Here is a 12,172-nt window from a genome sequence, read left to right on the forward strand (position 1 = left end):
TTTATCCAGTGCCACAGTTAGCAAGTGCCTGTGATTTGAATCCAAGAAATTTGACTCTTACCTGGAACCACTGATATCCTAATTTTGAATCAGTCAGGCTAACAAAAAGAAATAACTTGGGTATAATTTATAATTATGATAAAACATTGGTTGGAAAAATGTTTTTATGTGCTTAGGAAAATTTATATTAGAAAGTAGTAAAGGTTTGTGAACTTTACTCTAAGGGCATAAGGGTTACCAGTATTCGCATATTCATGGCAGAATTTACTAAATATTTAGTAAATGTTTTAGAATTTAATAACGACAAAGTGAAGGAGAGAGCCTGGCCTGCCCTGAACGCCCCCTGGAGGCCCAGTTGCCATTTTTCAGTCTACCTTTTGTTCCCCCTCCAGGAGAGGCTTGTAATGCCCTCTAGTGGTTGTTAACAGTACATATTTTAAACAGAAAAATCTTGACAGTTATGAAAATAACATTTTAAAATATGACTTAATTTTACTGACTTGTTTAGTATAAAAATTCTATATTCAAAATTCAAATCTATAATAGGATTTGATTAGCTTGTATACTTCATAAAAGGGTCCACAGTAGGAGATTGAACATTTTTTTTAAGAGATAAAACAGATGAAAAAGTTATTTGTTTAGAAAACTATATTTCTATAATTTTTTTAAAGAGAGAGAGAGAGAAAAAAATTTTTAATATTTATTTTTCAGTTTTTCGGCGGACACAACATCTTTGTTTGTATGTGGTGCTGAGGATCCAACCCCGGCCGCACGCATGCCAGGCGAGCGCGCTACCGCTTGAGCCACATCCCCAGCCCTATATTTCTAAATTAGGAAGGAACTTGGGATAATTTTCTTTTCTAAGTTACAATGTGGATTTAACACATGAGGTCATGAGAAAGGATAAATTCTGAACCAAGTCATGACTGGTTGTAGGGAGAGAAAGCAGAGGTTGGATTTTATTTATTCATCCGTCAGTTGATGGGCATCTGGGTTGGTTCTACCTTTTGACTATTATGAATAATGCTGTTATGATCATTTGAGTATGGCTTTTTGTGTAGACATATGTTTTAATCTGTCTTGGGTATAATCTAAGAGAATACTTGCTAGGGCATATAGTAACTCTGTATTTAATATCTTGAGGAACTGACAAACCATTTTTCAAAGTGTATTTTACATTTCTACCATTTCTGTACATTCCTGTCAACACTTATTATCATCTTTTTGATTCTAGCTCCATAGTAGGTGTGAAATTATATCTCATTATGGTTTCATTTGCATCTCTCTGATGCCTAAGATGTTGACCATCTTTTCATTTTCTTAATGGCCATTAAAATAATCTTCATTGGATAACTGTCTATTCAGATTTTTTGATTGCTTTTAAATTGGGTTATTCATCTTTTATTATTGAATTTTATGTGTTCTTGATATATTCTAGATAGAATTCCTTATTAAATATGTGATTAAATATTTTCTCACATTCTGTGGACTTTTTCACTTTCTTAATGGTATTTTTTGAATTACAAATGTTTTTGATTTTGGTGAAGTCCAATTTATCTACTTTTTCTTTTGTTGCTTGTGCTCTGGTGTTATATCTAAGATACCAACCATTGCTTACCTCAAGGTCACAAAGATTTACTCCTACATTTTCTTTTAAGTGTTATAGTTTTTGCTCTTGTATTTAGGCCTTTGATTCATTCCTTAATTTAATTGTCTTGATGTTCTTTTCAGTAGTACCATTATTTGTTGCAGTGACCAAAACCTATGTGACAGCAGCTTCAAAAGAAGCATTTTTGGGTGGGATAGGAAGGAAGAGCATGAGAAGAAGACTACCACTAAATAGGGAAGAGAGGTGGGAGGGAAAAAGAGGGAGAAGGGGAGTTGCACAGAAGATGGGAGGAAAACCTCATTGTTATACAGAATACATATATGATGTTGTAATGAGAAAAAGAAAAAAAAAAGAGTGTGTCACATTAGATTGGATAGAGAGAAAGGATGGGAGAGGAGGGGAGGAGTAGGGAGGATAGGAAGGGCAGCAGAATAGAATAGACAATATAATTGAAGTATGTACATTCCATGTATGTATTATATATCAAAATGAATTCTACTGTCATGTATGACTAAAAAAAATAAAAATTAAAAAAGAAGCATTTTTGGGGTGCTTGGATCCATTCTTTTTGTGTGGTATGGTCCTATGAGCTTTAGATTATTTTCTGATTTGAGAGACTGTGTGTGGGTATTTTGAAACTGCAAGTATATTGTCTATAAAATGAGGAGTTGGACTCTGTGATTCCTGAAGTTACATTCAGGAGGACATTCTGTGATTCTGTGTAACCATTACTTAATTGTCTTAATGTTCTTTTTGACAGTGCCCTTATTTGTTGCAATGACCAAAACTCACGTGATAGCAGCTTCGAAAGAAGCATTTTATATTTGGCAATATCGTGTGGCAAAGAAGCTCACAGCACTGGAAATTAATCAGATAACGCGATCCCGGAAAGAAGGAAGAGAAAGGTATCTTTTTTGATACATATTTTAATAGTTTAACCATATCACATTAAAACCAGATATAGTAATTATAAATTTTCATGCTTGAGAAAATGCCAGTTGCCTTGATTAGTACAAAATATTTTTCCATTAATACGAATATTTTTCAGATTGATCCATTTCAAATTTCTCAAAATAAAAGAGAGATAGTATGGTGTAATAAAAGAAAATCCTTGGAGATAAAGGCTAGAGACCTTTGTTTTTTGTAATGAAATTGCTGTCTTCACTCACCTACCCCCAAGATACTAGGGTTATTATGTTTACTGAAATATGATTATTAATTTGTAGTCCAAGGATCTATCTGAAGCTTCATTCTTTTGAGTTAGTGGTACAGAGGACAGGCCGGTCCTGAGGCACAGGTATGGAAGAGGGGTTGAGTGTGGTACACTGGGGACTTGGCTTCTTTCCCTTGCTCTGGATTCCAGGGAGTCTGGAGTTGGAATGGCTGTGATAAGTGGGGGTAAGCTGTTCCACGTGAGGAGCCTGCAGAAGGGACTTCTTATAGTAAGTCTAGGTGAAGATGCATTTACAGTGTTTTCTAAGTTATTTTGTCTCTGTTTGCTGTTCTGTGGTTGTTACTTTAAGTCTTTAAATAAAGCATTTTGTCATGTGTGTTAACCTGACAGCTCTGAATGAGGGTACAGGCATGTGTTGGTGGGACTGGGTTGCAGAAGTCAGCTCAGAAATCCCAGGCTGCTTTTTCAAACCATCTTCTGCCCTCATATACACTTGATATCTTAATACAACTTTCCTGTCCCTTCATGACTTACTCAATTACAAAATAGGAGGTTTGTCCCCAGTAAAAGTATTTGGGACTTGCGAATTATGTGGAAGCAGAAACTGTTGAAAAGTAAATATCAGCAGTGCTAGAAGGTTAGCTGGAGAGGGTCTTTGGCTTCCTTGAGGGTAGTGCAGTAGTCCTCTGGAGGATTTCCTGTAGTAGTGATGATAAGCAGAGACCTTCAGTCTCTGTAGAGAAGCTGGATCTTTGGACATAGTTGCATAGGGTGGGAGGGAAAGACCCAGCATCTCTGTGTAGCCATTGTCCTCTGTTAGCCAGTTGTAGGAATTCTAGTTTCTGTTTCAATCAAGAAGACAGCACTTCCTTATCTTCCTATCTGGGATGTGTTTACTGGTATTTGGAGCTGGTTCTCCTCGGATCTCAGTTGCCTCATCTGTAAAATATGTTGATGGTAGTGGTAATAGCCAACATTTATTGAATACTTCTTATGTGCCAGATCCTTTCGTAAATCTAATAGGTATTTGTATTATTCCTGTTTCATAGAGGAAACTGAGACACTGAGCTTCAGTTGTTTGCCAAAGGTCATCAGGTGCTAAGTGTAGATGTAGTTAATCTGACTTGGAACCCTTTTCCTGGGACTGACCTTTCTTGTGTCTTTCTGGTTTTAAGAGAAGGTACTGGGTTACATGATCTCTTGAGGGAACTGCTGTTCTAATCTTTGACTTCTTTTGTAATAATTGTGTAAGCCTAGATATGTTTAATAGAAATGTGTTAAAATGCAGAAACATGTACCGATTTAGACATACCCTGTTTCTATATTTTAGTAGTTGTCTATTAAATTTCTTTAAAATTCTATGTACTTATTATGTTGATGATGTACAATCATGATTTCAGAATAATTATAAAATTTTATGGTATTTTAAAAATAGAAAATGGCACGGTTTTTCTGTTATTATATTATAGCTGCAATTTCTGAGCCCCTGTTTGTGTTAGGCTCTATTTATTATGTGCTTTATAAACATCACTTTATTTTTGCCTCCAGAAACGCTAGAGGAGGATCTTTACTGTTGTTTTACAGAGAGAGAAATTGAGGCTCAGGGAAGTGAAGTAATTTGCCCAAGGCCTTGGAGCTAGGATAGTATTTTAGTAATTCTTTAAATTTTTTTATTCATTTTAATAATTATTCAGCAGATATTATGGCACTTGAGAGTGTGTGGCACTGTGCTGGGGACTGGAGAGTCTTTGCCTCCAGGAATCTCACCACCTAGTGGGAGTCAGTGGACGAGTAAACCAGCAATGACGTTCCACTGCAATTTGAAAAAGTATTGTAATATGGTGCCAGGGAGATGGCAGGGGTCCACAAGGGGCGTATCTTCTTTAATTAGTGCTTCTCAAGTCCATTTAAGCTTTATTTTTATTAAACATACTGACATAAGGGAAATTATGGAGAAACAACAGAGAAAGTTCATGGAGTAGGAGTTAATCCTGACAGAGTAAGGTAACCTCTTCCTCAGAGCTTGATGAAATTCAACGGGAATATGTAATTGAATGGTCAGATATATTTGGGACACAGCTATCAGAAGCAGCTTACTTAACTGTAAATATCTGGTAGATACCTTATGAAACTAAGCTATATCAAGAATTATTTAAAATAATCAGGATTTTTATTAAGTAACAATATTCAGTAGTGTCACCCAATCCTTTCATTGTTATAAAGATTATGAAATAATATAACCTTTATTAAATTTTCTTTGGAATTCTAATTTTTTAACAGAATTTATCATGTTGATGATACTCCTTCTGGATCAGTGGATGGGGTCCTTGATTATAGCAAAGCCATTCAAGTAGGTGATTTTATTTTTCCCAGAAAAGATTTATATTTTGTAGACTTGGAAATATTGTAATTTTATTTGGAGAACTGAAAAAAGAATTCATTTCCAGTGAATGGGATGTTATTTTAATTTAATTTTTTTTCTATTCTGAAAAACTTTTTTTAAATCTTAAAAACTCTTCAATGAAAATGAAAGTGGTGATAAGTAGCTAATAGGATAATAGAAAAACTAATTATCTAAAAGCATTGGGGAACATACTTTCTCCTCACTTTCTTGCCCTCCTCTCTCAGCTTCTATCTTATTGTCTGTGATCTATCACTTGGTCTACTGACCATAGATTGGCCTGTCATCTCTGGCATATTCGTGAGTATACCAATTTTTGTAGGTAGCATAGTTCATTCTATCTTTGTGGAAGTATACTTTTGTTTATAAGCTAATATAATTTAATATTTTAGTAAGCAATTTTGTTTTTGGTAAGATTTTTCTAAGAGTATTTAAAGCTCTTTCTTATCTGTTTTCTTATCTGATGCATCTAACCAGATAGTATGGAGTCTCCTCTCTATCTTATAGAGAAGAAAACTGAGAGTAGCAAAGTGAGGATTCAAATTTAGATCTTTTGACAGCAGATCTAGATCTGTTCACTAGAATATGCAGGAGTCCTTCTGGTCATGTACAGTGTCCATCCATTTATTCAACAGGTATTCACTGAGTGTCTATTATGTATCATACATTGGATGCTGGAATCTTCTGGTGAATAAGAAACAGTCCCTTCCATTAGGAAACTTTTGGGAAATTCCAAATCCATTCATCATCAAGCAGTTCTTTCCCCTACTCTCACATAAAGTAGACTGAAATCTCTCCCATCTTAAAAACAAGTTCCACTGTCAGCCACATGGATTCTTCTAACTACTGCCTTATCTCTTTATCCCTTTAGAGCTAAACTTCATGAAAGAATATTTTACATTCATTTTCTTTGCCTTATACATTCCATTTTCACTTCATTGCCATTTGATTTCTAGAGGCCTCTGAATCGCCAACTCTGATAGGAATTTTTTTATATTCTTTGATCTGTATGTGACATTTAATATGTTTGATCACTCTTTTCTGCTTGGCTTTCATGGAACCACACTCTTGATTTTGTACCTGTCTTTTCCTTGTCTTTTTTTCCCTCTGTTACTGTGGTGTCCCCTCATTTCCGGACCTAGACCATCTCTTAATACTCTCTTCTCAGTGTTCTTTTGGAAACCCACCCTTTATCTATATGTGGATGACTGTAATATCCTTCTAATGTTTCTAGTTTATAATAATATATTTCTTGCTGTTTGGGTATAATAAATTGGATGGCTTGAAAGCACCCCAAATTTAACCTGAGTATGATTCATCTTGCCTCCAAATCCATTCCTCCATATGCATATACATGTCAGTGACTGGTTCTGCCATCTGTGCAAAAATCATGAGAACTCCTTTTCTCTTGCTCTTTGTGTCTAATAAATTGCCAAGTCCCCGATTTCTCTCAAATTTGCGTCCCATCTCTATATTAGTTCAGTATCATTAGTTCCCGTCTAGATCACTGCAGTAAATTTCCATTCACTATCACCCAAGAGAACTTTCTGTGACAATGGAAATATTTTATCTTTGCTCAGTGCAGTAACCACTAGCCATATATAGCTACTGAGCACTTAAAATATGGCTAGTTCTGCTGAGGAACTGAGTCCAAAATTTTATTTCACTTTAATTAATGAAACTTTACATTTAAATGGTGACATATGGTGGGTGGCTATGATGTCTAATGGCACAGCGTAGCCTCTTACTTTCAGGCTTCCACATCCTCCCAGCGCCAACCCATTTGTCATATTGCTGGCCAGTGCGCTGTATAAAATGTAAACCTGGGTGGGGCATGGTGGAGCAAGACAGCACCGCAGCTGCCTTCCCCTGCTTACCAAATATTAACCTTCAGCAGATTGTTATATTTTTAGGAATAAAGTATAGATACCCCCAACTTCTCCCCTCCCTCACATTGTCCCTTCCTATCCACTTTTTCTCCTGCACATTCCTCAGCTGTGCTAAATAACTTGCAGTTTCCTGACTATGCCGGGCTGATGTTTTCTTTAGATTTATTAAAAAAAATATTTTGAAATGATTGTAGGCTCCCAGGAAGTTGAAGAAATAGTCCCATTACTCTACTTCCTACAATGGTGACATCTTATGTAATTGTAAAATGACATCCAAACTAGGAAATTTACATTGATCCAATACTATTACTAGACTGGGGCCTTATTCCTAATTCAGTTTCAACCAGTGTTTACATACAGTTGTGTGTATGGAATTTTATCATCAGAAAAATACTCCTTTCAGTGCTACTTATGCATGTTTTCATCTACTCACCAGCCCATCCATGTTGCCTGGCAACCACTAATCTGTTTTCCACCTGTATAATTTTATCAGTTTGAGACTGTTTTGTGAATGGAATCACACAGTGTGTAACCTGTTGAGATGGGCTTCCCCCCCAGACATGATGCCCTGGAGGTGGCTGCAGTGCCATGCCATTTGACTTTTCCTCCTGGCATGTGCTGGCCCTGCTGTTGTTGGTTCATCTTTTAGAGCTAGACTTTCACCCATCTTGCTGTAGGTTAGATGCTTCTCCCTCTCTGCTCTCATAACCCCTGTCTGTGCCTCTTTTTCTATCATGCTGTCTACAATTAAGTGTTCAGTTCAGCATCTCTCCCAGTACACTTTTGAGTTACATCTGAGAGTAAATGTTTAATTTGAGTATGTGGTTGGCACATAATAAGTGCTCAGTAAGTAAATTTCTTTTTAAGTTAATAAATACTTTATGTACAATATTCTTTTCTTCTTCTTTGTCCTCTTTCTCCTTCTTTTGTTTTTTGATCCTGGGGATTGAACCCCAGGCCTCCCTCATGATATGCATACACTCTACTGATGAGCTGTACCCCCAACCTGCCATATTCTTCTTAGTGAATTGCATTTATCTTTTACAGATTAAGCATGCAATAGGTATTTATTGAATAATAATAATTGGTTATTTGTTTTAGGGCACAAGAGATCCAATTTGTGCCATAACTGCATCTGATAAGACACTCATTGTGGTAAGTTGGAAAAAACTTATTTTATAAGTAATGATTGTTTAAATTTTAAAAGTAAGTTAAAGCAATGATTTTTGGATATGAATAGCATCTTGTGAGTACCCCATGTTTTACTGAGTCTAATGTAAGAAAGGAGAATGTTTTCTAGCTAACCTCACAAATTAATCATGTACAAAAAATGCTGTTTATAAAGGCAGTAAAATGATGGCTATCTGAGAAGATAAAGTACATTTAGAGTTTGACACCAGGTTGAAGGAGCCCTATAAAGGGTTGAAAGATGTGCGATCAATTGCTTGGTGGTAATGGGATTTAGAAAGTTTTCTCTGTCATCTGCTATTTTATATTGAAGAAAATGCTTTGGCTCAGCTACTTTCATACAACTTAGAATGAAGAGGTGGTGTTTGCCAGCCAGTAAAGTAGAGAGGTTGCCGGCAAATGTCTGTTGAACTTTGCAAATAGAATCAATGGTATAGTGTTTTTTCCTGAGCTCTGACATTTGAAAATATTAATTTTAGAAATAAGTGCTTTCTTTAATATAGTAATACTGGTGGAGTTGCATTGGAATTACAGAAACAGACTAAGTAGTATATATTTCCAGTTTCACTAACATTTGTTAGCTGTTAGCTAATTTTATGGGGGAAAAAACTCCAAAGTGCCCTGTATTCTATAGTATCCCCACCTTTTTGACAGGCTCCTCTTGGTTTAGAGGAAAGAGGTCAAGACTGGCTGTGTGGACCTTCCACTCTTTCTTTTGGCCAGGGCTTGAAAACCGTAGCACTCTCCTGTCTGATATACTTGCTGCCAATCTGTCAGTCTTGATGTTTTCCCAGAATTACATAGAAATGTATATTTAGTTTTATTTTTAAAAACATATTTAAACAAATATTCAAGATTATAACTATTTTCAGGTCATTTTTTTTCCCTTACCAAAACTAGAGTTAGAAAAGTGGCTATAGGATAAAAATCCAAGACTTGCAAACAGCTGTTTCATACTGTGATCTTTTATTGATTTTTCATTCATATGAAATTTAAATCAGCAAGCGCTTTATGCTTTAGCTCTTAATGTGTCTTGAACATTAACGTAGATAGCAACTAGAAACAACTGTAGATATTTCTTCCTTGTGATGGAAGAATTTACATATTACTAAAGAACTAGGTTTTTGACTTCTTTCTTGAACATTATGTGAAAAAAAATCATTCCATCGTTAGCCACTTTAAAAAGGTTTAAATTAAATTAGGAGATAAGTATATACTTAATGATATAATTCAGTATCAGAATTGGAAACTTGCAGGACAATATCATTTTGGTTTTAAAATACACGTGTAGATGTATAGAGAAATCTGCAGTTGTAGTTTGATATTGTTATGGTAAATGTTTTAGTAATCACAACTAATTCCTATAGGGTCGTGAGTCTGGCACCATTCAGAGATACAGTCTTCCTAATGTTGGTTTGATTCAAAAATATTCCCTTAATTGTCGAGCCTACCAGTTATCCTTAAATTGCAACTCTAGGTAAGTATAAAAACTCTCCTTCTGGGGTGTTAGAAGTTATCAGTTGGGATTGTTGGGTTTATGTAATAAATGTGAAGACAAGTGTGTTTGTTATGAACTTGTAAACTATATAGTTTTTGGTTTAAATGCTTTTTATTAGATATATATGGAAATCCTTTATTCTTAAAGCTTTAGTGTTTTGAGAGTATTTTATATTTTCCTATCAGTTGGTTTAATCTCTCTGGATATATTTTCCTTACAAGGAAGCAAAATGGAGAAAATAGTCTATATTTCCAGTCAAATTTATAAAAAAACTTTAAAGCCATTTTTACCATGATTCAGGTTTTTAAAAAATATATAGATATATTTTTTTTAGTTGTCATTGGATCTTTTATTTATTTATATGCGGTGCTGAGGATTGAACCCAGGGCCTCACACATGCCAGGCAAACGCTCTACCACTGAGCCACAACCCCAGCCCCAGCCACAACCCTAGCCCCATGTTTCAGGTTTTTGATAAACTGATTTTGAAGAATGGTTGTAGGTTGTTATATTCAAGATGGTAATTTCACATTTGTTTCTCTTTCCCTGATGGCATCCTTTGTAGTCGTCTTGCTATCATAGACATCTCAGGAGTTCTAGTGTTCTTTGACTTGGACACTCGGGTAACAGACAGTACAGGACAGCAAGTAGTCGGCGAGCTGTTAAAATTGGAGAGGAAAGATGTCTGGGATATGAAGTGGGCCAAGGATAATCCTGATTTGTTTGCAATGATGGAGAAGACAAGAATGTATGTTTTCAGAAACTTGGATCCTGAGGTAAAAACAAGAAACAAGTGCTAACAGTCCAGAAATAATGAGCCAAAGATCAAAATCTGGATATTTCTCCTTTGTTTCTTTCAGAGGTTCATTGGTGTTGGCTATGTAAATTTGTGAAAGTAAACACATTTTTGTGGAGGTTAAAAATATTTGATCTGAAGTGGGAATAATACTCATCTTTTAGATGTTCTCCTCTTCCCCTTTCTCTGAAAGATACTGCCTAAGCATTTATCTGTTCTTCTTTTTTTTGTACTGGGGGATTGAACTCGGGGGCACTCTACCACTGAGGCACATCTGTTCTTTTCTTAAAAGACAGAATTATGGTCACTAGATAGTCTTTTTCTTAATCAAAATTCAAAGAGGAAAAGAAAAAAGAAAATCAATAGCCTTATTTGCTAAAATTTCTTTTAAAAATCTAACCCAAAAAATATAGCTTTAAAGTTGCCTTGTTCTTTCATTGTCTTCTCTGTGAGTCTAGTTTCACAGGGACCTTGTCTTTCTTATACATTCACCATGTCACCCATTAATCCAGGCTCTTTCTTAACCCAGATATTCTTGCAAATATGCTAGGTGGATTCTGATTCTCTTTTCTTTCCTGGTATCAGGAAGCCCTTTTCTCTGATTTTTTTTGTATGTGGTGCTGAGGATCGAACCCGGGCCGCACGCATGCCAGGCGAGCGCGCTACCGCTTGAGCCACATCCCCAGCCCTCCTTTTCTCTGATTTTTAAGTTTGTGTTTTGATTTTCCACTTCTGGCCTAATCAAGAAGATAAATCTTTTAAACAACATTTAAATTAGTAATGATTTTCAATTTGGAATTTTCTGTTGTACTTCACTGGGGGAAATAATAAGAGGAGCAAGTTAATAAATGCTTTGCGTTGTTCATTTCTGTTTGCATTGATAGCTTCCTTTGGAAGAAATTGTATGTTTGGCCCTTGAGCTGCCAAAGATTTTGTGTGGAGATTTGTTTAGTGGTTAAGCTTTTGGGCCCTTTAATATCCTAAATTATTTTTACATTTCCCCATTTAGCCCTACTCAGGATCTTTGACAAATAACCTGATGTAAAAGGCTCTGTTAAAGCTTTAAGAAGTCTGAGGGCCTTTGTAATTCTTAGACCCTGAGAAATTGTTCAAAGGAGAGACATTTGGGACTGCCACATTTGATCTGCAAGCATGGTTTTTTTCCCAGGACTTAAGGGGCATTTGACCCTTGCCACAAAACAATTATAGAAATTTGACAGATAACCACAGGATAACCTTGAAGATGGGAGTAGAATACTTTTTGAATGTTAGAGTCCTTTTTTCTATTCTTGGCTCCACTCACATTAAGCTGGAAATCATATGCCTGGAGAAGTGAGTGTTTGTTATGGCTGGCTGCTCTTAATGTGTGGAGCACATGTGGCCAATCTAGCACCAAGTGAAATTTTTGCCTGGTGGAAAGTGTTTCTTAAGTAGTTCTAACAGAACAGCCTTTATTTTTTAAAAAATATTATTTTCGTTATTTGAGTTTATTTTGGGGTTTGGCATGAAGTTCAATTTCTATTAGATTTAAAGCTAGGTGAATTTTTTTTGAACAACCTTCTCTGTCTAGATTTTTTTTTTTTTTTTTTTAAATAAACCATGCTGTTCTGTGCTTCTG

At 35.7% G+C, this 12,172-nt stretch overlaps 1 protein-coding gene across 2 annotated transcripts in view; it reads left to right on the forward strand.

Annotated features, from left to right (window-relative positions):
* The window catches only part of Wdr35 (WD repeat domain 35), a 60,941-nt gene that overhangs the window by 26,820 nt on the left and 21,949 nt on the right, over nucleotides 1–12,172 (forward strand). For both annotated transcript variants that reach the window (XM_048804764.1, XM_015479945.2), the window contains 5 exons: nucleotides 2,370–2,514; nucleotides 5,064–5,133; nucleotides 8,175–8,228; nucleotides 9,629–9,738; nucleotides 10,324–10,534. In XM_048804764.1, the coding sequence (XP_048660721.1) occupies nucleotides 2,370–2,514; nucleotides 5,064–5,133; nucleotides 8,175–8,228; nucleotides 9,629–9,738; nucleotides 10,324–10,534 (590 nt within the window). The remainder of the gene's footprint in view (nucleotides 1–2,369; nucleotides 2,515–5,063; nucleotides 5,134–8,174; nucleotides 8,229–9,628; nucleotides 9,739–10,323; nucleotides 10,535–12,172) is intronic.

This window comes from Marmota marmota, unplaced genomic scaffold, assembly GCF_001458135.2.
Source record: "Marmota marmota marmota unplaced genomic scaffold, marMar, whole genome shotgun sequence".
NCBI classification, from domain to species: Eukaryota; Metazoa; Chordata; class Mammalia; order Rodentia; family Sciuridae; genus Marmota; species Marmota marmota.